Source organism: Rhinolophus sinicus, linkage group LG05 (genome assembly GCF_036562045.2).
Source record: "Rhinolophus sinicus isolate RSC01 linkage group LG05, ASM3656204v1, whole genome shotgun sequence".
Lineage (NCBI taxonomy): Eukaryota > Metazoa > Chordata > Mammalia > Chiroptera > Rhinolophidae > Rhinolophus > Rhinolophus sinicus.
Genome location: NC_133755.1, coordinates 131,807,522 through 131,835,255, shown reverse-complemented (window position 1 = coordinate 131,835,255; position 27,734 = coordinate 131,807,522). Strand labels below are relative to the sequence as shown.

Here is a 27,734-nt window from a genome sequence, read left to right as displayed (position 1 = left end):
TTCTTTGAACAATCTCATCTGCTCCTGGAAACCACAACCTAAAATACCTGTCAAGTTAAGGGGTGGAGGGGAGAGGAGGGAGAACTTATATATATTTTAAAACCGTGCTTCCCATTCAAACTGTGCTGAGAACTGCTAGTGGGAAACTTACTGTGATGCTACACTGCCTTCTGTTTAAAAAAGAGATCTCGTCTATTATACTGTCAGCGACTACTTTATAAAAATAAAGCTATTGCGAACTCCGTTGGTCGCACTGTTCCTAACAGGATTATTAGCAGTGATTTGTCAGCCCCTGCGGTCTCAGTGGGCTCCCTTTCTGCGTGATTTCTGGTGGATCTCGTCAATTATCGGTGCCGATGTCGCTCGCTGTTTGATCAGAAGAAGCATATGGTGCTGCTGGTGGAGCTGCGAGTAACCGCGGGAGGAGGAGAATAGTGGGGCGAGGTTCCTGGGCGAGCACAGAGTGGGACCCGAGCGCCCGGGGAGTCCCCGGTCCCGGGCGCTCCTGTGTCGTGCAGATGCGGCCGTGAGAGTATTGGGCTGGGTTTTGTTGTTTTGGTTTTGTTTGTAAGACAGCAAGCTTTCTTGTTTAAGCGCTAACTCCACAAATTATAACTCGCGAGATAAATAAATAGAAAGAACATTAGTTCTTAGCTAACTTCTTGTTATTTTTAAAGAGGGCGCTGGTGAAGACTCCCTCTGGAGTCCGGTTGGTGGCCAGGCCGGTCCCCTGTGGCTACTTTAACTACGATTGTGCTTTCTGCAGCGTCCCTCACCTTCCTCCCCAGCCCAGGGCCCCGGGCTCCTCCCTCCTCTCCCTTCTGCAGAGGAGTGTGAGTTTATGGGGAGGAGGGGATGGACGATGTGTGAACTCTGGGCACATCATTTATTTCCCCAGCTACTGTTGAGCTCATAACTCACCCCGAAGCCTCCACCCGGTGAATCAGACAGGGTCATCCGAACAGCTGGCTGCTAGAAAGGAGGTTTTAATTTTGAGGATAGATTAACTTCAAAAAATGCAAAACTCAAACACAACCCTTAAAATATTAAAGAACAACAACAAACCCAAAAACCCAATAGCTTTTAAAGGAGTGCAGTAATCAGAAGCGGAAGAACTAGGCACCACCTGCAGAGGGTGCCAAATTTGGGTTCAGCTGTTTATTGAAGGCAGGGGGTGGACAAGATTGGGTCCATGGCAGTGGATGAAAATGAGCACTTTATACGGGGGTAATCTTTTTTAGTGATGAGAAATGAAAAGAATTTGAAGATAAAGTTCATTTTTACATGTGTCTTGCCACCATCCTAGCACATAGTAGGTCTTCAATAGAATTTTAAGGATGGAATAAAGATAATTATTTCACAATGGTAAGCATTCTATCACATGTGACACAGATTTTGCAAGGTATTTAATCTAAAATAATTATAAACCCTGTGGCATCTAGGGTTTATAAAACAAACCCTAGGCATAACAATGACTTTAAAACTCCAGTTTTTTCCATATACACATTTCATCTATAATACCCTGTATTAATGCCAAAAGGCTTAAATCAACAAACAAAAATCCTTCCATAATCATATTTGAAAAACATTTTTAAATACTAAAATATTGCTAATTCCCCTCCTCCCTAGATTGCTGAATACAATCCCTCCACTTCCCCCCCCTACACACACACCCACACCCAGGGTCTAGTAGATTCCTTGTCTGGGAGCAAACCTCAGCTTTTATCTATCTGAGTAGACAAAATTGAGCTGTTGAAGGAAAAATAAGAGAAAGAGAGAAAGGAAATATGGATGCCTGGAATAATTAAGAATAAAGTATTAGATTGGAGATTTCATAGTTAAAAAAAAAAAACTCAGGGAAGATTACTGTGAAATCATTTAAACTGCATATCTCCCAACTGGCAACATAGCCTGTTCTAAAACAGCCTTGCAAAGGAAAAATTGAGGCATCTAGAAATGTATGTCTTTCATATTATCAAAGGCAGAAAGGCAGGATTCAAATAAAAGATGACTTTATTTAGGACAAATTCAACTAAAAAGAAATATATGTGTTATCCAGATATAATACAGTTTTGGCAGTGAGGGGAAGTGGCTAACAGAATAACCTTTGCAAGGATCAGACATGTTTTCACATCTATAGCCATTCAAAATCTTGGTAGCATCACACTACCATTTCATTCTCAAGATGTCTTGGGATACTAAAAATAATCACAGAATTGAAATTAGTAACTGTGTGTGAAGGAGTCTCTACAAAGGCTGGAAGGACAAGGATTAAACAAACTTCCACAAACCCCTTCTATAATATTCACCTCAAGACTGAAATTTTTAATCACCCTATATTTTTTTGAGGCTGAGAACTGAAAGAGAAAAAGAGGCCCCATTTCCCACGTGGATGGGTGATTTAAAGCTGTTTTTCTTGCTGCTTGGGGAAATGATTGAGCATTAGGTTTCCTTGTTTATTTTCTTACAGAAGTTTTTCTCATTTAAAAGCCTTTAAGCACAGTTTACGCTCCACGCTGGTTTTCTCCGTTTAATTCCAGTTTTGATGTTGACTTAAAATGCAGAGTGCAGAACTAAACTCCGTGCAGAGCATTTGCAAGGCAGATTTATGTGCTGGAAATTGTAGATCAGATCAATGAAAAAAATACTTTTTTCCCCTTTAAACGGGGAGATCACTAATAAAAACAATAACAAAAAACCCAACCAAAATAGGGTATCATAAGCTATGGTGGGATGCTTTTAAGCAGGGTACAAATCACCCACCTGAAGCTAGACTCAGACTAAATTTCCAGAGGACAAACGTGATTTTTAGGGAGTTATTTTTCAATTCTGGGGAAATCTTGGCAGCTTCCATCTTTTGCAGACACAAATGTGGATACAGAACTCAAGCTCACGGATTCTTACCGCATTTTTCTATCTGTCGGCGCAGGTATTTCTCAAGGGAGCTTTAGACCCACCTAAAACGTTCTGATTTTAGCTGTGCGCCCGCCCACGGTCAGTCTCTGATCTCGGAATTCAAATTTTTGTTGAGTAGGGGGAGGAGAACCTTTAATTATTTAGCGATGGGTCCTGCTAACAGAAAGTACTAAAACCGTGTTTGAGAACTGCGGAGCAAACGCTCTTCGCAGGTAACCAGCCCCACTGGGCAGGCAGCTCCTGCACGAAGTCAGTCGTTCGATCTCGGTGGCTCTGACCTGACTAGGGATAGCAACGTTGTGGAAGCCTCTACGGCGCCTCGGGCACTGGCCGGACCACGCCGAGGGGAGAAGCATGATGTCGAGGCCGACCCGCCAGGTCCGCGCGGTGTGGCCCATTCTCTCCCGGCGGCCGCAGCAGCAGAGCCTGCCCACCGTCGCTGTGGTGGCCGCCGCGGAGAGTGCGCTGGCTCGCGGCCTCCGCACAGTGTCTCCTCACTCTCCGCACAGGTCTCTGCTCACCCGGGGTTCGAGGACGTCTCCCCGGGCCTACCCGGTGCGCTCGCCGTCCCTCATGCTGCCCGGGCCACTCTCCCAAGGACCGGCCGTCGTCTAACCCTTAAGACGAGATCCCGCCCAAGCGGGCCGTTTTGCAGCCGTTGGAGTGCATATGGCCAAGTAAAACCGCCGTGGGATACGCATGAGACGCGTGGCAGCCCCGTCGGTCTCGCCTGCGCCTGCTTTTGTGACCGTGGCAACGCCCCGCCCGGCCACACTCGAATGCCCAGCGTCCTGCCGACATCGCTTGACCCTTTTCAGCCGCCACGCAGGGCACTCTTGTCAACTCCGCGTGCATTTTTGTCCCATGGTTTTGTTGGAACCTGGCTGAACCCCAGCTGTCCCTGGTTCCTGCAGTTTCGCATTCTCTCGCGGTGGGTTCGGGCACCGAAAGCCAGCTTGGTGGGATGGCTCTGTCCCAACCGGACAGCCCTGGCTAAGGGGCCAGAGCAAGATGAGGGTGCAGAGAGAGTCTCCACCTCAGATGTACACTAACTTTAGTGGATTCCCCAGGCTGCGGCGGGGGGTGCCCGAGGCAAACAGGAAAGGGCAGGGTACACAGTGCCCTGCCGAGTGCAGACACATCAGGTGAGGTCCAGGCTGCTGAGCAGGACAGAGCCTGGCCACGCGCGCGGCCACCAACGCCCTTGAGAGGTCCGCCACACCCGCCAGGTGGCCGAACAGGGTCGCGAGTGAGGCGGGCCCCAGCGCCAGACGTGGGGGTCGGTTCGTCTACGTAGGTGCGCAAAGCGACCTATTCAGTCACCGCTGCAGGAGCTCGATCTCGGCTAAGGGCCCCCAATCTTGGTCGGTCTCTGCCCTAGAGAGCGCAGCCGCAGAGGCTCCCGGAGCCCTAAGGCCACTTGGTTGCTGGGCCCAGGGAAAGGCTTGGGCAGTGCGCACTCAGCGAGGAAACCAGGCCCTGCGGAAAACCCAGGTGACTGAGACAAGTCCCTCCGGGACTCGAAGTTAGGAGCGCGGTCTTGGATGGCATTTCCCGCCTCAGTCACCAAGTTGTGGTCAGGTCATAGGACAGCTCCTCTGGCCCCCACTACGTTGCCTAAAAGGCATATAACGATCCATCCGGGAGATGAAGGTTCCCGGGAAGGGCTGTAAGAAGGACACATTTCTATTGAGATGTAGTGTTTGTTTATTTAAAAGAAACCGCACACACACACAAAAAAAAAAACCGGTAGGAGCTTTTCTCTTCCTCCTCTTCCGGTCTGAGTGAAGGAGGCGATGATGCTGGGTCTGTAATCTATATTTTGTCAAGAGTATGAAATTCATTCCGAAGGAAAAGCTCGATCAATTTATTTTTGCTGCTTGCAATAACACAGCTGGATGATGCTTTGAGCTCACGCTAGACTGGGGCTCATCATTCATTCGCCAAGAACGGGACTAAATTGTGCCTGTGGGATTAGGTCAATTTTAGTGGATCTACTTCGCCTCATTTGGTTACTAATTGGTTTCTTGTTTTATAAATCGAAATCTCATTTTCAGGAAATTACAAAACCCGTGCAGTCAGTCCATTGAGGTAATCCTTGGGTCAGGGGGTATTTAAATGGAAATGGCTCCACTGCTCACCGAGGGTAAAGCAACAGTGAAACTGCGCCCGGCTTTTCACGTGAAATGTGAGCTAACCCTTTAGATCCATAATAGATACATCCCTTGTAATACTACTTATGTAAATATGATAAACCAGACTTTAAGGGAAGAGGGGGGGCGGGGAAAAGCAAAATTTATCTGCTAAGGTTAATGTAGCATATCTTGGAAATCTTCCAAAATAGATTATGTTTTCCTTTGTCTTCGGCCACTTTAGCTGGGGAAAATCCTTTTGTCTAAAACCCGATTTAGTTATCGCCTCCCTCACAGAGCTCCTTTTCTCCTTTGCAAAACCCTGTTCCCTCGGCCTCACCGAATTACAAGAGAATCTTTAGATCTTGTTCCCACTGTAATCCTGCCGCAAAGGGAGCTGGTTTCCTCCTCATTTTAAACAGACAATCAAAGGATTTGCGAATTTTCTGCGGTAGGTCAAGTGCAGAAACGAAATCTCAGCTTACCCCGCTCGCCAACTGAAACTGGGTGCGGGAGCGCGTCACCGCAGGCAGGAGGTGAGGCGGTGCGGGGAGAGGGGTCTCGGACCCATTCCCGGATTTTCGGAGGCGGAACTCATGACCCGGTTTCAGGAGGTGTCCTGAGCAGGCTAAAAGGCAAGCTCAGCCCTACCGGTAGTATTAGGTCACGAAAGCCCCGCAGGTAGACGAGGGCAGCTAGTCTCTTAGAAAACATTAACCCAGACAAAAATCGTGTGACAGAGATTTCGGCCTGGAACAAAAAGAGAAGGCAATGCTCGGTGAAAGTAAAAGGTTCCTTAAAAGGTCGGGGGAGGGGGTGGTGCAGGAGAGAGCGAGGGAGGCCCCTGTTAACCTGTGCCGGCCGGCTGTTCATTAACCTGCAGGAAAGCCTTATTTTCCCCGGGTAGGCGCATACTAATGAGGCCGCAACCTGAGACAAACAGTCTAAGCGGGCGCCGGAGTTCGGAACCAGTACTTAACCCCAGCCCAGCTTGGGGGATTTTCAGACGATTCGGGTCGGGAGGCCGATCCCGAGCGTCTTCCAGACGCTTTGGGGGTCCTTCATAATTTTAGAATAAAGATATTTGTTGGCCCCAAGCGTAGGCTTTGCACCCCGAGGAAGACCTGATTCCAGACGCAACGCGGCCTCGGTCAGCCCCGCTCGCCGGGGAGCGCTCCGGCCCCTCGATCCCGCCAAGCTTTGGGCTTTCAAGCTTCGCCTGGGCCCAGATATCCAAGGGCCAGCGCCATCCGTGTCCCCGGCTCTCCCAGCAGGATCCTTTTCCCTTTCCTCTTTTCCCCAGTGCGCCTCCATAGCCAACCCCGCCCGCCACTTCTTCATGGTGGGTATGTGTGAGCGGGGATGAAAAAATGAGCACATTGTGTCAGAAACCGAGGAGGATAGCGTGGCGGAGACGGGAGGCGCGAAGGGAAGGTGACTAGGCAAAGGGGTGTGTACAGACAGCTGTGGTGGAGGTGCCCCCGAAAGGTCCAGGAGGACAACAGGGCGCGGGGCGGTGGAGCCACTCGGCGGAGGGAGCCTGGGGCGGGCTAAAGAGGAAGAAGGGGTTGACCAGACGCGAGGGAGGGAGAGAAGTCCCGGCGCGGGCGGGGAGCATCAGTGTTTGCAGAGCGGTGGGGAAATCGTTAGATTTATTTAGATGTGCAAACACCCAGAAAGACCCGATTTGAGCTTAAGGGGCGCTCACGGTTACTCGTTACCAGGGTTTTGATCGTTTGCTTAGGAAGCAGCTCCTGGCCAACACATTTTAAGAGTCCCACTCCATGTTTTATTCTGAAAGACCCTCCCCCAACCCCACACTACAATGCAAGTGTGTTTGTCATTGTGTACTTCATAGTGATTTGCCCCGTACCCAGTAAATCAGTAAATCACCCGCCCCCCAATTCTGGTCATGTTAAATCTTGTTTAATGATGTAAGCATTAAATTGTTTACCTAGTTAAATTAATTACAGCAGCCACCATAAGTAGTTTAATAAGGATAGGGCAAATTTCCTCTGCTTTATTTTTCATTTTATTTCTGTAAACAGGTACTATAACAGGCTCCATATTAATTTTTAAAAAAACAGCAATGGGCATCCTGAGAATTTTATTTTTTAGGCATCACGGGAAAAATGATTTGTGGTAAAGCCTGGAAAGATCTTAACGTGGTAGCATCAAAGAGAAGAAAGGGCTGGCTATCTTTGTTAACAGATGATACCTGGAAAGTAGAGAAATAGAATAATCCTCTACATCCAGAAGATCATGAAAATATTACTAAAACGGTGTTAGCACCTGAAAGTAGCTGACTTCAAAAAAGCCTGTGAGGGTTTTTTTTGGGGGGGGGGGAATTGGGGGTGGAGAGTTGAGGTTAGGATGTGTACGCCAAGGCTAGGAGGGAAAAGGCAGAAGAAGGACTGGGCGGGGATGTTGTTGCTGGAAGCCATGGCAAGCAAACGGATTTTTCCGAAGGGGATTAAAGTCAGAGGCCCAGGGGAGGAAAATGGCTGGAGAGCCCGCAGCCAATCAGAAAGCCCACCAGGAACCAGCTGGACCTGGCCAGCCGCCACAGGTCACTCTCGGCGGGCAGCGACATTCACTGGATGTGTGGACATCCTCGACCTCGTGATAAGGAGGATGATGAAACTTTGGGTGAGAAATAGTGTCCCTCACCCCTCTAAGCACACTAGTGAATCTGCACAATATTTATCTCTGGGGTGCAGTGTCGAGGGTCACTTTAGGCAAGGCTGTCCCCAAACTCGGCCACTTGGGGTCCTGTTACAAGCACAGTTAGCCAGGCCCTGCCCTCCCTGAGAAGCTGGGGCCCTTCTGGGAGAGGGAGTCTGACCTCTGTTCAACCCTTTAGAGGCTGAGAGGTCAGGGCCAAAATTTACTCGCTCCCGTCCTTCGCTGTCCAGGGGTGAGATGGGGGTGGGGAGCCTCGATCGTATCCGGTCGTGTGTGTGAGCTTGAGTGTATAACATAAGCACGAGACTACTCTCACTGCTAGCCGGGTCGAAGTCCCATTAGTAAAGGATGTCTCTGTGTGTCCACAGGGCTCGGCGAGGCGTGGGGTCATTCGAGTAGGACCAGCCCCTTGGACAACGTTGGCCGTGAATTGGGCTCGCATCTGCTCCAGGTACTGGCGCGGGTCTCCCGGCGGCTCATATCCTGGGAGAGTCCGGGTGCCTGACCCCTCGCCTGGCTTCTTGTTTCCCAGAAAAATGGGATCCGGCCGGACGTGGCCCTCCCGCAGGCATCTACAGTTTCTCCAAAGTTAAAAGGTTTAGCTCAACCTCGCTGGGTACGGATGGCGCTCGGAGAGAGAGAGAGGGAGGGAAGGTGACAACCGACACACAGGGTTTGGAAGGAAGCCCCGCAAGGCCCCAATCAGAACGTCTGAACCCAGGGAGGGGGCGCCATTTGACACCGTTCGGAGCGCCCCCACGCTAAGCTGCCGAGGCCGGGCTGCAAAACCGTCCGAAATGAAGGATTTACACAGGAAATAAGGGGAATCTGGTAGAAATGCCCGTCAATGCTTTAAGCCCACACATTCCGGATCCAGCTGCGTCTGCAACTCGTTTCATCTCCTCTCTGTAGTCCCCGGGCCCTCTCCTCTCTCTCCACACGTCCTCACCCCAGGCCAGCCTTGGCTGTGTACAGACTCTCATGCACACATACACCGCCCCAGGTAATGAGTTTATCCAGTGTGCAGGCACCCATTACCGCATTGTTTGCAGTGTACACCGTTTTAAATTGCCCGTTGCCCGCTTAAGTCGCCTAGCAAATATTTAAAATAGTGAAACTCCCGGTGGCATTTTTAGGCTTGACACTTGTCTCCCACCCTGCATCCCTTTATTAGTCAAGCCCACCGTGGGTTCCTTACGTAGGCGCCTCAAACCTAAGCAGGCAGCATGGGGGAACCCGAGCAGGTTGTCCCTGGTGGGCCAGGCCTTAGCAGCATCCCAAGGCAGGCGTGCGGGCGGCATTTCCTGTTCCACCGCTACCCAGTCCCTCTCTCAATGCCATGGGCCAGAGACTTTCGTTTCATAGATTAGAGAAAGGCCTTGTTCGAGTATTCCCTTACAGGCCTGGCCTCCATACCTCTGAATTTAACTGGAAAGGTACTGCCCCTCCTTCTCAGGGACAACTTCATCAGTTGTCTCTCAACAACTGACCCTCCACCCCAACCTCAGTCTTGCCATATTACCAGTTAATTTCCCTCATCAATACAAACAAGAGAACAAAACCCAAACAATCCCTTTCCGTTTCTGGCTCTTGCCCAGTCTTTTCCTCTTCTTTATCCCAACTTCTCACAGGAATTAATTACACTCTTAATTTCCATCACTCACCGGGAGGTGTGCATTCCCACACCTCTGCAGCCTGGCATCTCTCCCAGCCCATGTGCTCTGCGAGGCTCCACCACATTTTGATATGCAGCATAAAATGTTCATCTCTTATCCTACCTTATCTCATTCATTCCACAAATGTAGCTGGGCCAACTATGTGCCTCACCGAAAACCCTGCCTTTATGGAGTTTACATTCTAAGGAGAATAGCCTTGCAAACTCACACAGGTGCACTGCGTAGTGTAACAGGTGGTGTAGGTGCTGTGGAGAAAAATAAGAAGGGAAGGAGAAGGGCTGTGTTTGAGAGGTGCCATTTAAAATGGGAACGATGGCAGAGGACCTCACTGAGAAGATGACATTTGGGCCTGATGGAGGTGACATTTCTTACTTGACATTCTCCCTCTCCCTCGGTTTCTAAAGTAGCACACTTTCCTGGATTCTTCTCCCTCTCTGCCTGTTCCTCTGGTTTCCCCACCACTGTCTGGCTGTAAATGCTGGCATTTTTCCAAGGTTCCAGCTCTATCTCTCCTCTCACAGCTTCAAGGCCTCCTGAGTGATCTCAGCCAGTATCACCACCTCAACTCCTTTCCTCACATTTGCATGACTCCAGCTGGTTTCTCCAGATACCCCTTCTGAGCTCCAGACCTTTATTTCCTAGTGCCAGCTGGACACATCCAAATGGAAATCTGCATACACCTGAAGTTTAGCATCTCCAAGACAATAAGCCATTATCATCTTCCCCCAGACTTCCAGTCATACATAAAAACTCACCACGCTTCCCTCAGTTTTCAGCCTTGGTTAATGACATTACCCTCTACTCAATTACATTGCAGTGAGTCTCAGCTTCTCTTTCTGCCACCATAAATTCCACAGTAGAACCATCTTTGACTTGGACTCTTCTTCCTCTCTATCCCCCTGGGGACCACTCAAGTTCAGGCTGGACCATCTTTGATCTCCTTATCTCCATTCTTTCCTTCTGTAGATGACTGTCCACACTCTGCCAGGAAAAAACGAAATACACATCTAAGCATGCCATTCCCCTGCTTAGAAACCTTCTGGAACCCTGATGCCTACAGGTGCATCTCTGAATTCCTCATACTGACATCTCAAACTCCCCCCAAGCCAGCACTGGTGCACTCCCTCAGCTCTACTCTGGTCCATCCAAATCATCGCACCTGAATATACCAGACCTGTCCTCCCCCAGTACCCACATTTGCCACACCAACCCTTCCGCCTAGGATGCCCTCCCTTCTTTCTCCAGTTCAAGCTTCTCTTCAAGGCTCTGCTCAAACAGCTCCTCTAAGGCCACTCTGATTCTTCCCCATGCCTTCGGCCATTCAGCCTCTGGGCCCCCACAATACTATATTCAGCTATGTGGTCTTTACATCTGTCTTTAGGCCACTGCTGGACTTCCAGCTCCTCGAGAGCAGGATCCAACTCATTCTTATGTCTCTATTGCCTTGACTGAAGCCTCATTCACAGAGATAAAGGGACAGTGAAAGTCTGAGACTTTTCTTCATGGAGAGCCTGTCAGTTTGATACATCAGTGTAAATATACACACACCACACTATAGCACTACTCTATGGACTTGCTGCTCAGAAAGCCTCTCATCTTGTAAATCCCCCTCTCCCAGACTCAGAGCACTGGCCAGCTGCCTTCTGTTTATAACTTTCAGACTGCAGCCCTGTCACATCACCCAGTATCTGTTATTTCCCAAACCCTGCTAGTACTTGTTCCATTATAGGATGCTACCACTATGGAGTCCTCCAAGACTGCCATAGGAAACCTCTGATTCTTTCAGTGATCGTTACCCCAAGAACCTAACCCACCTCTTTTAGCAGGTTGTGATCTCCCTCCCCAGAATATTTGCGTGTGTATGAAACAGATATATCTGCTTTGTCCATTTCAGTGGATCCTGAATCTTGGAGGGCAAGTAGCCTTGTCCATCAATTCTTCTGGATCTATTCCAGTGTGCTGCGTTTCCCAGATGCTTACAAATGTGGAATGAACAAAAGAGGCACTCTAGTGGCTGGTTTTCTATGCCCTATTTCCTGCCAGCCGCTCTTTACTCCATCTCTCTGTACTTCTGGCTGAGTATTTCTAACTTCTGCCCCCACTCCCAACCCAATTTGTCCCCATAGCTCAGAGAGCCCACCATTCAACTCTGTTTCTATCTCCCCAGACCCTGGATGGTTTCATCTTTGTGGTGGCCCCAGATGGGAAGATCATGTACATTTCGGAGACAGCCTCAGTCCACCTGGGACTTTCTCAGGTAGGTGAGTGGTCTACACCTCCAGCCTTCAGTGTTTACAGCCAGAGTTGGAGGCAGGAGGTGAGGGGTGTGAGGGCTTTTTCAAAGGTTTTATATGTGTATTTCTGGGACTGGAAACATTCCAGCTGGCAGGAGGTCTGGATCTTTCCCTTTCTTCTACTTTTAGCTTCCAACCCAAGCCCAAACCTTGGAGACCTTTTTGAGTCCCTACCATAAGCTGAACAGCATGGGAAGTGGGTTTCATACTTATGTCTTCACCAGAACATTACCAGGGAGCTACTACTATTACTGTCAGGTTGATGCAAAAGTAATTGTGGTTTAAAAGGTAAAAATAATTGCAAAAACCGCAATTACTTTTGCACCAGCCCTAATATAATTACTATTAGTTCATTTCATAGATAAAAAACCTGAAGCTTAAAGAGGCTGCAATAAGTAACCTGCGTAGCAGACCTGGAATTAGAATTCAGGGCCAAACTCTAGAGTTTTGGCTCTTGTCCTCACAGACCTGTGGACCCCCTGACTCAATCTTCCCTCTTGCCTCGGAGACGGTAATACCTTCCTCTTTATAGGTAGAACTGACCGGGAACAGCATTTACGAGTACATCCACCCCGCGGACCACGACGAGATGACAGCGGTGCTCACGGCCCATCAGCCCTACCACTCTCACTTTGTCCAGGGTAAGGCAGACGCGTGCCTGTGACACTTGGGCGGATCGCAGTCCGCTTGTGGCTTTCCCCCAATTAGCCCCGACAGAGACTGTGGCGCGACGGCTCACTCTCGCGTGCTGCCCTCCGCTCTCTCCTAGAGTACGAGATCGAGCGATCCTTCTTTCTGAGGATGAAGTGCGTCTTGGCCAAGAGGAACGCCGGCCTCACCTGCGGCGGCTACAAGGTGCCTGACGGAGAGGGAAGATCCACGCCTCGTGGCGGCCGTGGCCACCTAACCCGGTGTAGGCGAAGGGGGCAGGACAAGAGGCGAGGGCGGCACGCGGGGACGTTCCTGCAGCCTGGGCAGCCTAAGGGCGTGCCCCGCACACGTCAACGCGCCGCCGGGAGGGCGCATCCACACCTGGGGACTACGTTTTAAGACTAAGCCTTACTGGGTCTGGCCTCTGGAGCTCTTAATCTGGGGCTCACACTGGGCCTTAGGGACGTGTCAAGCGTCTGAAATGGTCAGTCGCTTCGGTGAATTCGTGGGGTTTACTCATGGCTCCAGATTCTAACCCTCAGAGAGGTTCTGAACCGGAGAGGTTCGTTGCTTTAGGTCAAATCCGTGGTTCTCCTGTTTAATGAAATTAAACAAGTAGGCTCCAGGGCCCCGCTTCGCGATTCGGATGCGTTAGGGTTGGCAGGGCCCAGGTCTCCGTATTTTTTACAAGCCTGCAGGTGAGTTCAGTGAGGCAGTGCGGTCATTTCCTTGAGACACCTTAGAGCACCAATAACTGTGGGCACCTGAGAGCGGGGGCGTGGCCCACAAGGCGTTGGCGGTGGAGTTGAGACTCAAGATTTCGATTCCTTCCTCACTCCTTTGGGAGGCTTCCTGAATGAGTGGCTGAGTCTCCACCCCTCACCCTCCGCCGCAGGTCATTCATTGCAGCGGCTACCTGAAGATCCGCCAGTACAGCCTGGACATGTCCCCCTTCGATGGCTGCTACCAGAACGTGGGCCTGGTGGCCGTGGGCCACTCGCTGCCGCCCAGTGCTGTCACGGAGATCAAGCTGCATAGCAACATGTTCATGTTCCGCGCCAGCCTGGACATGAAGCTCATCTTCCTGGACTCCAGGTGGGCGGCCAGGGCGGGGAAAGGCCCGTCCATAGCAGGAGGGCAGCCCTGCTCAGTGACTGGGACCTCCTCGTGCACCTTAGGCGCCCATTTTGCAGATGAGGCGACTAATCGAACCCTACGAATTGAGGGTGGGCACACAGGTCTGAGATGGCTGTGTGGGGTGGGGGGAACCCCTACACCCCGCTCTCATTCCGCGGGGATTGCTCTCGGCAGAGTGGCGGAGCTGACCGGATACGAACCTCAGGACCTCATTGAGAAGACTCTGTACCACCACGTGCACGGCTGCGACACCTTCCACCTGCGCTGCGCCCACCACCTGTGTAAGGAGCCACCCTGCTCGGCAGCCGCACAACCCAGGCGCGTCCCCGGAGTACGGGGTGGGGGTCGGGGGAGACGAGAGGGCGTGATTTAAGTCCCCAGCCAGCAAACAGGTTGGAGCCCTTGTAGTCGGGTAGTGGTAATAGGGGAGGTCCTGTGAGCTGCTGCTGCAGCACTGGGTCCCACCTTGTTTTTCTAACGTCAGCGGGCCCACATTGGCGGAGGGAGCGTTTCGTTGTTTCCGCTCGAAATGCCCCCGGGAGGAGTTTTTTTTCGCCTATGGATATGCTGACCCCTCCGTCCCGCATTCCCCACAAACCTTAGTAAAGGTGGGAAGAGAAACCGGTCCTAACCCACTTGGCTCACGCGCATTGATCCGTATCACTCGCTTGGCTTTCCCTAATGCTTTGCTTTGAACTTAATCTCCCGGGACCCCGAACGTTAGCGTGGGAGTGGGTTGCCCAAACCCTACCCTCTGCAGTTAGACAATCGAATGGGCGGGGTCCTCCAACTTAAAGTGTCCCTCCTTTTGCTAATTGTGAGGGACGGAGGACTCGATGCAAATGAACAGGAAAAGCAATTCGTTTGTGAAGATGCATACGTTGACTCTCCCTCCAACCTGGGCGCGATTTAATTAGGGCCCACAGGGGCTCCGCACTCGCACCGCCAGGGCTGACATCTGGTGTGGATCAGGAGAGGGCTCGTTCACCACCAGCTGCCTTCTGTCTCTCCATTAGTGCTGGTGAAGGGGCAGGTGACCACCAAGTACTACAGGTTCCTGGCGAAGCACGGCGGCTGGGTGTGGGTGCAGAGCTATGCGACCATCGTGCACAACAGCCGCTCGTCCAGGCCACACTGTATCGTCAGTGTCAACTATGTTCTCACGTGAGTGCAAGTCTGGGACCCCTTCGCTTACACCAGGCGACACTGGTCTCCACGAGGGTGCAGGTGGTGGGCACCAGCGGCTTAGGCGGGGCTGGGGTCCAATGGGGACGCTGGTTTTGACTCCGAGTGCTGCCTGCGTTGGGAAGCGGCAGCTTGAGAACTTTCATCTTTATGAAGAGGTCTCCTTCGTTATATTCTAGAGAAAGACTTAGGAGTCTTCCCATCCACAGTCCATATTTACTTTTTACTCTCTCTCTTTTAACCTTTTAAGCGAACTCTGCATTAAATAAAACTTAATGCAGCATAAAGGAAAAAAATGAGAGAGAAAGGAAAGGGTCCAACGTACGGAGCCATTTATGGATAACAAACAGGACATCTGTTTCACTTTTTCAAATCTGGGTTTGAAGTTCTTAATTTTAAACAGAGTCTCCAATCAAAGTTAAGAGTTCTGAGAGAGTGATTTTCCCCCTGAACCACAAAGGGGGTTTAAGTGACCAAGAGGGTCTGACTTTTACCTCCAGAAAGCAAAGGGACCCAAGCTAGTGCTGGAAGTTTGGGCCTGCGCCCAGGCCCCGTGCGTGTCGTTTGACTGTATCATTGGGTGAGGAGCCGGCCTCGCTGTGCGACCTGCGGATGCAGCTGGCTAGGCGGTCAAGGCAGCCGCATTTGAGCCATATTCTTTCTAGAAACAGTAATTGTGTGGTCCTGCGGCCTGATCACGTGGCCTAGTGTGCAGCTTGTGAAGAAAGCACGTTCTGTACAATGTTTGTGAAAGTCAAAATGTTCAAGCCTTTATGAAGAGCCCTTTGTGTGCACAGTTGCCTTTTTTTCCTCTTTTTTTTTTTTTTTTTGGTTTTCTTTTTTTTTTTGAGGTTGAAATTCTTGTGATTTTAGGGCACCTCAGGCGTTATTTGCTTTGGAAGAGTTGACACACCAGGTACTTAGTAGAAATGCTATTTTGACATTAGGAAGTTGGCTAAGGGGTGCTTTTTGTAATCAGACTATATATAGGTGATGAGGACTGGATTCATTCCATGTTCTTTTAAATTGCCAAATTAAAAATGTAGTAGTTGGAAATATTATGCTTGGCAATAAGATTATTTACTTTGTGACCTGTTTAATAGGAAATTTAATTCAATAGACTTGGAGAATGAATTTAGATAAGAATTCAGCACTCAAGAATAATAGCTGGTTATTAAGAAGAATCATTTTTTTCATTGTACTAAACAGTGTTAAAATAAATATTAGGATTCTGTAATAGCACAAAGACTGTGGATTTTAATACAGAGCAGAAAACAGCAATATTTTGAGTATCATGAAACAAAACCATCTATTTTATGAATGCAGTTTTTCATATTAAAATCAACATAAGCGAAAACGACAAATCATAATTCATAAATAAGCCACTTTGTGAAGCATAAGTATTAAAGAGTGAAAAATTATGTCTGCTTACCATGGAAAGGAAATGGACATTCTTTAAGAAGGTGCTTTGTATGTCTGAGACATCACAAGCATTATACATACACTCTGTTCTCTGGTGGGTGCCTGTGGTTAGTAATCATTTTTTATCAAACAGCAGGGTATATAGTCACACAGACCCATATAAATGATCAGAATGCAAGTTAGACCTCCCAATGGGTAAACTTAATTTATGTTTGGTATCATTTTGAAATATTCTGTTTTGTTTTCCAGTGGGTAAGTGTATTTTCTTTCTTCTGTTGACTCTGTCATTCTTCACTTTACACACTTCTTCAGAGCTGCAGGATTAGGCTACCAAGTTTACATCAGATTAAAAAGATGTAATGAGGATAAATGATTTACAGAAGGAAAAATAGCATGGCACACATTTTCCTGAATGTTTTATACCTCTAAATGAAAATAGAAATAAACACAGACGCACACAAGATGAAAAGCTGAAATTGATTACCCTTTTATGAGGCTCAGCTCCAATTCTTTGTATAAAACTTCTGGACATTTTTTATAGCTGCAAATGTGGAAACTGCCTTAGATAAAATGTCATCAAGTGGCTCTGTGTGTGTTGACAGGATTTTCATAATGAACAGGTTGCAGTTTGTTTGATGTGTATATCACACATCTGGCTGGAAGTTACTAATTTACATTGTCTTAGCAAATTAAATAGATGGCTATTGATTCTCTATGGTAGCAGTGAACTACCACATACATTTGTTTTCAGGGTTAGTTCTCTATGAAGCCTGAGAATAAGTGAATTCTTTCCAAATACACCACCTCAAACAACGTACTTAAAAACCACAAGCCACCCCCCACCCCCGCCCTGGCAAATAATTTGACAGGCCAGATGTTTTCCAAATTTAGACATTTTAATAGCATACATTTTGAAGGGATTTTCATGTCATGAAAGTAGAGAGAATTTTAAATAAGCGTTCATCAAATAAAGGTGTGACATTTTGGTGGAAGTCACATAAGCTTAGTTTTCTACTTTCTTGATGGTAAATTTATTGTTGAAGTTAAAATATGCCTAGAAAAATTACTCAATATTATGTAACAAATCAATGATGAATAGAAATTTCCAGTAACCTTGTTTTAATCAGCAGCTGCAACAGCAAATAGGAATTTTAGAGGTAGGTGGTGTATGCCCTGATGCTTTGCTGGCTTTTGTATGACCACCATACAAAATGTTGGTGTTCTGAAATTCTGGAGAGGAGAGTAGGAGACACTATGATTACATTTTTAAAATTCTCTTAGTTTTTCTCTGGGCCCTTGAGGTTCCCTAAAGCTTCCATAGCTCTTCATTAAAACTGAAAAATCCCCCCCAAACAAACAAACAAACAAAAACCCAAAACCTCAAATCAGTAACCAACTACCCCCCAAAACCCATTAGAAACCCCAAACAGGAAATCTGACAGTTAATGTTTTTTTATAAGACACACATGCCCTGATGCCCTGTGAGTTTTATGTGCCACATTAAAAAAAAAAAAATTATCTTACAAATTACACAATCTTTCTTACAGGCTTTGAAATAAGTGGTAAGTATGCCAGGCCCTGCTCCCTGACTATTTTCAAGAGGATATGAGAATGGAGCTAGTGTCTAGTAACAGTGAATGTTGGGGAAAATCCAGAAAAATATGGAGAGGAAAAGGAAAGCCTACTTTGTAAAACCTAAGTAATTTTCAAGAATTCATATTTCCTTGAGTTTGTTTAATTAGAGGTATTCATTACTACCATGTTTCCCCAAAAATAAGACCTAGCTGGACCATCATCTCTAATGCATCTTTTGGAGCAAAAATTAATATAAGACCCAGTCTTATTTTAATATAAGACCAGGTATAATATAATATAATATAATATAATATAATATAATATAATACCGGGTATAATACATAATATAATATAATACCAGGTCTTATATTAATTTTTGCTTCAAAAGATGCATTAGAGCTGATGGTCTGGCTAGGTCTTATTTTCAGGCAAACATGATAATAACCAGTTCAGAGAGAAAACATTACTTAAGTGAAGAAAATTGACAATGTGGAACATCCAATAAACAACAAAAAAGTAATTTCTAGAAAAACGAAGAGTTTTGATCCTCTTTGTGTTTCTAAACTTCATATGTTTTAAAAATAAAACTTTCTAATATCTACTTTTAAGGATAAACCAATGAGGTGCAAAAATCCAATCTTAAAATATTTTAAAACATGAATTTTTCAAACATAAAAAGTTGAAACAATAGTATAATGAATATCCATACATATATCACCTGTAATATAAACCATATTTGCTTTTATGTAAAAAATTTCTCTACCTATGTGTGTGTATTTGAATATGCATTTTTCTCTACTGAATCATTTAAAAGTAAGCTACAGATATTATGACACTTCATCCTTAAATAATATTTTCCTACACAGTCACTGTACCATTTATGATGGCACATTTAAAATGTTCAAAATGACTGTGTGTAGAAGAAGGTTGAAAAAATATACATGAGAGCTAGTTTATTGACTCCATTAAAAACAATCTGTTACTCATCAAGTACTCACTGATGTGTGACCTCAGTAAGGCTGCTTGATAGACAATATTTTGTGAGGGGACTTCTATAGGATATAGTTGTAAATGTTAGTATAATTTAAACTTGAATTCTCTAATGAGACTTTCAAGCTAATACAATTCTGATATTTTGCCTGGAAAGTAAAAGAAAGAGAGAGAAGATTTCAAGAGTGATTTGGTTAGTTTGGAGTCAGACAGATTTCATATTGTCAGCATTTTTTGTTGGTAAAGAAGACGTCTTTGCTTGTTTATCTCCTAACTTTAGGATGGTCCACCATTTTAGTGAAAAATCTCACATACTGTTTTAGAGAGATTCACTGAACACATAGAAAGAAGTAATTTTCTGTGTTAAAATTTCTATGTCAGTGTTGTGAAAAGCCGACTAGAGACAATTTACATTAGTGGTCCACATAACACTTGCTATCTACTAAATAACCCTTTTGGATTTGTAGAAAATCCAAATGCCAAAGGAGACATACTTCCTTCATGTAAAAGAAAAAAACAGGTTCTCTACATTTTAATTATTTCAGGTCCCATAATTTTTGTTCTTTGCACAAAACCATTGTAGTTCTCACAATTAAAAGGGTTTTTAAGTATTCACATATTCTATGAATATAAAACTTTACATATCCTTACTATAAAGCAGCAAACATTAAAATATGCTCATATTAGTTTGCTCTTGCAAGTATAATGATGCTGAATTAATTTTGGCATTTAAAATTTTTTAAATTAAGAGTCCAGGGATGTTATTGTTACTGCTAATAGACATTTTAGAAAATCCTTTTAATAACTTGACCAATAGTATGTATAATTATGGAAATAGATTTTATTTTCCTGGTTAGCAAAACCACTCTTTTATATTATAAAGTCAACTGAAATGCCTTTTTTTTTTAATTGGGGAAGGGGAACAGGACTTTATTGGGGACCAGTGTGTATTTCCAGGACTTTTTTCCAAGTCAAGTTGTTGTCCTTTCAATCTTAGTTGTGGAGGGTGCAGCTCAGCTCCAGGTCCAGTTGCCATTGCTAGTTGCAGGGGGCACAGCCCACCATCCCTTGTGGGAGTCGAACCTGCAACCTTGTGGTTGAGAGGATACGCTCCAACCAACTGAGCCATCCCGGAGCTCAGCGGCAGCTCAGCTCAAGGTGCCGAGTTCAATTTTAGTTGTAGGGGGCGCTGCCCACCATCCCTTGCAGGAGTCGTGGAAATGAACTGGCAACCTTGTGGTTGAGAGCCCACTGGCCCATGTGGGAATCGAACCGGCAGCCTTCAGAGTTAGGAGTGCGGAGCTCTAACTGCCTGAGCCACCGGGCCGGCCCCAAATGAAATGCCTTTTGACTTAAGCTATAGCAAATATAAAATAATTTACTCTTATGCCTTAGATCTATGGAGTGCTTGTTGCATAGATTTTTTAATTATGAAAAATAATAATGTTTCATTCACATAAGTCCACATATACTTCTGTAAGGGCATGACTTGTAATAAAGGGTTAATGAAAAAAATCATGCACTAATGTATACCCATAAATTAGATTTGATCCTTAATTGTGTTTTATCTTTATTATGATAATATTGAATATCAAAGCCCCAGTTGTCCTTTTCAAATGATCTTTTATGTGACTGAATCATTATAAAAACAAATTGAAGACACATTTGTATTAATAGTAATTTATAACAACCCAAACTATTAATAGTAATTAATAGTAATTTTGTAACTACCAAACACTTTATTAAAAGAAAGAACTGGGAAATTTAGTCTGTTTTATAAGACATAACACAAGTAGTTGTTTAAATAATCTTATCTTTCATACACTTTTCACTTATTGTAATTTTTTATCAAAATGATCTGTGTTTAGCTTTGAATTCATTATTTATGCTCAAACTTTGTGTGTTTTTTTTCTTTTACAAATGCCAAGTGCCTTTTCTTTCAAAGTGCTGGCATATTTGTTATCAAATTAGCTCTGTTGACACCTCTGTGAGGTGATTGGGGCAGGGATCACACTCCCCATTTTCCAGGTGAGGAAACTGAGGTCAGGTGCCCTGAGTAAGTGATGAAGTCAGGATTAAAGCCTGGGGAGCCAACTCTGTATGGGGAAAGTCTCTGTACACGGTGGGAGTCAGGGGTGGTTGTAGGGGAAAAAATGTCTGGGAGAGAGACGGACTTAAATGACTAAAGTCTGTAATATTCAGCCCACCCAACTCCTGGGTCGGCTTTCATCTGATCTCATAATGGAAGATTAAAAAGTTGCCTTGTTTCTCCTTCACAGGTATGTACAGATATTGACAATTTAGAGGTTTAAATTTAGCAGTGCTATCTTCTCAGTGATATTCAATTAAGAATAGATCTATTTTTCCCCTTATGTTTCACCAAGGACATTTCCTTTTTGTAAGAAAAAAAATGAGGCCTACAAACATTTCAGTTTTTTACTGAATTTCTTGCCTTTAGATTACATAGATACATTATTGCTGTTACTAATTTTTTTCATTTCTGCAACTAGAGTTAATATTTTATGTTCTTGTTAAACAAAAGTGTTAAAACAAATGTCAGCTGGCAAGCCATGCTATCCTTTTTATTAGATGAGGCACGAATTATCTCCTGTGGCAGTGGGATTATTTCCTACATAGTGTGTGTGTCCATGTTATTGGGTGGGGGTACAGAATTAGCCCTTTTTTGTTTTTGATGGAGAAAGGTTGTCCCTTGGGACTCTGGGGATAGAGAGCTTCCCTGCATACTCTGGGCAGGTATGTCATCCTCTGGCCCCTTGGCAGTGCTGCTGCCCAGCTGCTTTCCCCTCCACAGGCCTCTCTGGCTGCCACCCCTCCCTTGTTGTTGTCCCGACCTGGAGGGCACTGACTCACAGGACCTCCTCTTTAGTTCCTGGGTGGAGGCCACTTGGTGTGTGCTAAATGACCAGGCTGACCGCTGCTCTCTGGCTTTCTCTGAGCCCAGCTGTGGGGAGGGAAAAGGTTCTGCTCTTTGAGTAACATGGATCATTACCTTATTTAAAGGCAGGGATCCATACGTTATTGTGATTGGATGGACAAATTCAAATGAGGCTTTCCTTAGACTTCTGAAAAGCATGTTTTTGGCTTCTGACTTAGTCTGTTCATGTGGTGAACACTTATGTTTGGTACAAGGTGTGTGTGTATGTATGTGTGTGTGTATGTATGGTGGATTATGTATATTGATAATTTACTAAAAGGCTGCTATTACCATGTTTCCCTGAAAATAAGACCTAACTAGAAAATAAGCCCTAGCATGGTTTCTCAGAATGACATCCCCTGAACATAAGCCCTAATGCATCTTTTGGAGCAAACCTTAATATAAGACCCAGTCTTATTTTCGGGGAAACACGGATGGTACTTTCCCCTTATTCAGTGCTTCCTCTCTGTTCTCTGTTCTCATTGGCTTGTGACATCATTCCAGATGAGCAGGTGGTGAAAGAAAAGTCATCTGGATTGAAGTGCTGGTGTCTGTGTTTAAGCCGTCATGCAGAAAGGATTGGTTGGAGTTTAGAGGCAACCTGGAAATACCCGAGTGCCTATCCATGGAGGAATTTAACATTCTGCCTTGTCTGAAGGAGTATCTTCTCATTACTTCCTTTCCCCTACCTCAGGCATTCCAGGGTCCAGGGAGGTGGCAGGGGAGAGCGCTGGTGCATGGTGACTGCAGGGCTTGAGGGGGATGAGAAGGAAACTTACTTTTGTGGGATGTTGACAACGTTTGGGGTCTGGCTGAGTTTAAGCCATCTGTTTACCATCTGTGACTTTTACTCTGGGAAGTTATATTGCAGTAGGATCATGATTTTGTCTTTATAAAAACCAACAGCATCATTCGAAGAAACCTGCAAGGGAAAGGCGTGGGCTTTGGTGTGTCAGACAGATCTGGGTTTGAATATTCTTTGCTGTATAACTGTGAGACTTTGAGCACAGTTCTACTCCCTTGATCCTTTGTTTCCCCATCTGTGACCTAGGGACATTTGTGTCCAACTTTTAAGGATTGATGGGGATTAAATGAGATAATGCATATATAGCACAGTGCCTGGCAGAAAGAAAATGCTCAAAATTCATAACTATTGTTCTTAGTACTTGCCAGTTATGTGGTATCAACTGAAATACTTTGGAAGGGGATGAATATTTCCCTCTTTAACTTGAATTTCTAAATCCTCAAATCCACAAATTTAAATGTTTATTTTCTCTCCCTTCCTGTCCCTCAACACACATACCTCCAAGTATTGTGCTCTTTGGGTGTGGTGGTTTCTACAGTTGCATTAAGCTCACCGTGTTTTTCACTGCTATTATTGTGCATTTCAAAACGAGCTGAGATTTCTGCTTACACAAGTAAGCCAGCATTTCACACGTGTCTTATTTTTGTCACACAAGAGGGAAGTCTTTTACCTGGTGGAATGGTACTTTATAGAGAAAAAGAATGTTCTAAGAAACTAAGCTTTTATCGGATTTCCAAGGTTAATTTAGTTGGAATCAGTGTTCTGTCAACTTTACCAATGTCAGTAATTACAATTTAAAGTGACTGAAACATGCAATGCTGGCATTTTTGGTGGTGTTCAATGAAGCCTGTGTATATTCCCCATTACTCTATGTGAACTGGGAATGGTTATATCACCAGTGTCTCACAGAGTATAGCAAATTGCAATGATTTATTACATGAGTACATGAAACAGAAGTCTTGGCATCTCTCAAGTAGTTTACAATTTTGTTGGCAAGATAGAAGCGTTCCATTTAAATATTTAAGAACTCAGATTAGCACAGTTTAAAATGATATGGTCCACTGGCACTGTTTGCTGAGGGTACAGAATTCAAAGGAGCTTGACATGAGGGTGAAGCTATCAGGGAAGTAGAATTTTATGGGTTGGAAGCAGAGGTAAAGTCTCTTGAGATAGAATAGGGACTTATACATATTTGTCCTATTGTCCTTTTTCCATAAGTATTCCTTGGAACACAATTAGATTCAACGGTGCGTGTCTCATGGCTCTCGTCTATGCGTAAGCTGGATTTTCCTTCCTTCTTTACCCTCAATTTTTTTGTTGGAGCTGAGGATGTTCCATCAGGATTGGAAAGCCCTACTTCCCCTAGGGCTGTTAACTTTCCTAAATTAACACCGATATATCTTCAACATGTTCACCTGACTTTAAGAATACCTATGTTTTTTAGTATCTAGGCATAGAACACAGTTTTTAAAGTTTGAAGGGATGTCAGTATTCTGAACTGCATATAAAACTCTTATTGAAATGAATACATAGTGACACCATATGTATAATGGTTGTATTTTAAAAACTAGTGATACCATATGTATAATGGTTGTATTTTAAAAACTATTTGTAGAAAGCATATGCGAGGTATACAGAAAGACGAGAACACTGGCGGATGGAAGAGAGGGAGGTGCAGATACCTAAACAGCTGGTTCCAGATTTGCAGGACCAGAAAGTCTCCCCAGTGCTGTGCTTCACACCATAATCCTACTGTTATTAGCATATGATGCCCCCTAGGCTTCTTAGTGAGAGGTTTCATACCCTGATAAACATAGGGATGTATTACAAGGTTTTTGAAAAATATGTTATGAAACGAGATCTCACTACTTTATTATGGACTCACTTTTATTATGCAACGTAACATATTAGTTAAGAGCTTGAACTCTGGGTCTATTGCTTGTTCAAATCCTATTGCTGTCACTCATGGGCTCTGTGATTGTGGGCAAATTGCTTAATTTCACTCTCTCTCAATTTTTTTTTTTAAATCTGTGAAATGTAGGTGATAATATCCACCTAATAGAGTCATTATAAACATTAAATGAGATAATGTGGGAGGTTCTTGGCACTATGCTGCCCACAAAGGAACATCGAGGAAATGTCAATTATTAGGATGGTTGTTTCAGTGAAATGCAATAAAATAATTTTTGTCCTGCCAATACACACAAATCAATGTCTTTGAGTCTCTGGGCCGAAGGAGGGAATGTATGAGTATTAGGAAGGAAGAGGGTTTCCCAGAAATGAGAAATCAGCAATGATTCTGCTATATTGGGAAAGAATTATTAGATCCTTCTTTAGTTGGTTAGGACTAGTAGATCTTTAAGCATTCATGAATGATTTATTGAGCACCTATCATGTGTTAGGCACTGTGCCAAGTCCTGGGGACATCAAAACGAGTAAGGCAGTATCTTCAAGAAGAAGAAATAAGCACAAGTCTCAGCTGCATCTTAGCCTGACTTCCCTGTAGGCTTGCTCATGACTGAGATTCCTTCCTGGAGGGAAGTACCGCCACTCACAATCAGAAAGAAGAGAGCCCAATGTGGCTTGGTGCTGCTTGTTGACCCCTTGGGGAATAAGCCTGCAGGTGTGTTCAGACTCCCTGCTTATTAAATGGTGGGGTGGGGGTGGAGTCAGTGGGAGAAGCTGGGCCCCTGGGGAGTGTGTGTGTGTGTGTGTGTGTATGTGTGTGTGTCGAGGTAGATTATGACTGGCAGCAAAGTGACTGCCTGCAGGCTAAGGAGTCCAACTTTAACTCACAAGGACAACATTGTCCAGGGCACGTCCTGTGTATCTCATTACCTCAGCCAGAGAGAGCAGTTGTGTCTGAGGGATGCTGAGGTGATTTTTTTTTTTTTTTGTGAATGGGATTTTTTAATATTTTGGAGGTTGACTTCTAATAGGATTATGAATCTCAGCAAATTTTTAAATTGAAGAATCACTCTAGATTCAGAATAGTTTTGCAGATTTATTACATTTTTTAGGATGTTTCTTGTTATATCAGGTTTTGGTTTTTCTTTGGGTTTTTTTTTGCTTTCTTTTTCTTTTTCTTTTTTAAATGTTTCTTTTGTAAGGGGTAATTCCCAGGCATTGCTGCTCTGCCTTGGAGAGACTGGAAGATGACTGTCAGCTCCAAGCTGAAGGAGGGGTGGGAAGATGCTCTGTTTGTTGCTATACTTAGAAAGGATGGGCAGTAAGAAGGACTCACATTTGAGGACTTCTTACTTTGTACCAGTGGCTTAGAGAGGCCAAGAGACTTAGCCAATACAACACAGCTAAAGAGTAGGCATACCAACCAGAGCCAGGACTCCAGTGCCCATCCAATTTTCTCTTTGGCATGCTGTCTTTAAGCTGGCAACATTGAACTAGGATGAAGCATATGAAATTGCCATTTCTATGTATTAAAATAGTCCAATATTGGCAAGATCATATGAGTGCACTGAATATTTAGCTAGGAATGTGACATTTTGCAGAGATTTTGCAAAGGTCTGTAGATAGTTTACTCTCTTGTCCAATATGGGGTCTCCACAAAGTGACTCAGTTGCTTCACAATTTGGGTGTACTTGGAACCTAGTCAGCTGCCATGTAATATGCTCACCTCCAAGGCCGGACCCTATCTCCCCTTCACCAATTTGGTCATCAACGGTTATGACAGTTTCACAAAACAGCAATTGGTAAGCATCACGCATAGAACATTATTTTATTTAGAACATCTAATATTTTACTAGGATTCAAATGGGAGCTTCTGTCTTTACCAGAAGGATATTTTCCCTTTGATTGATTGCTAAATGGATAGAGCCTGTAAAAGGATCTTTTTTTTTTTTTTTTTTCCCAGGGATTTCTTGTTCAAACAGAATTTGTTGTATCCACATCAGTAAAGCCGTGCTAATATGGGCTGCTGGCCAGATTGCGAAAATAGCCTCATTATATTGAACTGGATGTCATAATGGTACCCATTAAGGTGGGATTCTCCCTGTGTTTGTACTTTTTAAACCCAAGTCCCTTGCCACTTTTTACATCTCTCAGAGAATAGCAACATTCTCCAGTAATGCAATCTGAGAATGTGTTGTTGCTTGCCTCCTCCTACTGAAAACCATTACAAAAATAGAATCCTTGGTTCTGAGTATTTTCAGTGGTTTGTGGCTTCTTGCTGCTCTTCAGTCGTTCATTTTACACTTTGTGCTCATAATGACTGTAATGCGTTCTGGTGGCTGAAGGTAAGAACCCATGAGATTTACTTTTTTTAACAATCCCATTAATTGATATTGGTGTCCAAACATATGACAGGAAAAGAGCAGCTTTTTTTTTTCCTTTTTTTCAGAATGAACCAAATGCAGCACAAGGCTTTTCATTTTAATTTTTGTAAGTTGTTAAGGGACTAATAGTGTTGGAGGTCACAGCATTTCTATTAGCTGTTGCAATCTTACTGTAGTCCTGGTGAAGTGAAATATTTGTTGTACTGGATTTGGGTAATGGACCCCTGCAGAGTTACAGCTCAGGAATGCTGGAAGGCTGAAGCTGTAAGGAGGGCAGAGTGGGTGTCAATTTTATTTCTCTAATTAGAGCAGTTAAAGAAATAGCATAGTGCAGAGTAGCATTTTATTGTGAGCGCTAATTGAAAACCAGGGGAAAATATTTAGAGATGCTACATGGCATTTTACATTATAAGATCTTTTCTATTTGTGTCTCTTCTCGGTCAGCTCAATAGGAACTTCATTATAAACAAATCTCTGTCATTAGAATCAGCTTAATTTCTGTTGCTGTAATTAAGAGGATGGTAAAAAATATTGCAGACTGTAGTCTTTTCTAGGGCCAACTGGGGATGCTTCTTGCATTCATTCAGCAAGTATTTCCCCAGTGCCTACTCTATGCCACGCTTTGTGGTAGGGCTATGGTGTGACCAAGACAGACAAGGTCCCTACCCTCATGGAGCATAAATTTTAGTGGGAAGAAACAGATAGTACTTACAAACAAATAAATATGTTGTATAATGTTAGGAAATTAAAGGGGGGGAAGTAGCACCATGAGATGGGAATGGTCAAGGAAGGCCTCTGTGAAGATGCCTGAATGAAGGGAGGGAGGCAGCCATGTTGAGACCTGCAGGGAGAGCACGCCCAGCAGTGGGGAGCAAGTGCAAAGGCCCTGGGGTGGAAACCAGCTTGGCAAGTTGATAAACAAAGCCTGTCACTGTGGCTGAAGTAGAGAATGTCAGGGGAAGAATGGAAGGTGATGATGCCAGGATAGGAGACTCAGATCATATGGGGTCTTGAAGGCTTTGGGAAGCCATTGGAGAGC

At 44.9% G+C, this 27,734-nt stretch overlaps 1 protein-coding gene across 3 annotated transcripts in view; it reads left to right on the top strand.

Moving 5' to 3' along the window:
• Positions 1-27,734, top strand: part of SIM1 (SIM bHLH transcription factor 1) — a 71,669-nt gene that overhangs the window by 2,941 nt on the left and 40,994 nt on the right. For 2 of the 3 annotated variants that reach the window (XM_074333333.1, XM_074333334.1), the window contains exons 3-9: positions 8,102-8,184; positions 11,577-11,670; positions 12,240-12,344; positions 12,473-12,558; positions 13,250-13,449; positions 13,666-13,772; positions 14,508-14,655. In XM_074333333.1, the coding sequence (XP_074189434.1) occupies positions 8,102-8,184; positions 11,577-11,670; positions 12,240-12,344; positions 12,473-12,558; positions 13,250-13,449; positions 13,666-13,772; positions 14,508-14,655 (823 nt within the window). Of the gene's footprint in view, positions 1-7,504; positions 7,698-8,101; positions 8,185-11,576; positions 11,671-12,239; positions 12,345-12,472; positions 12,559-13,249; positions 13,450-13,665; positions 13,773-14,507; positions 14,656-27,734 lie in introns of those variants that run through there. The other variant, XM_074333335.1, reaches the window with a different exon arrangement.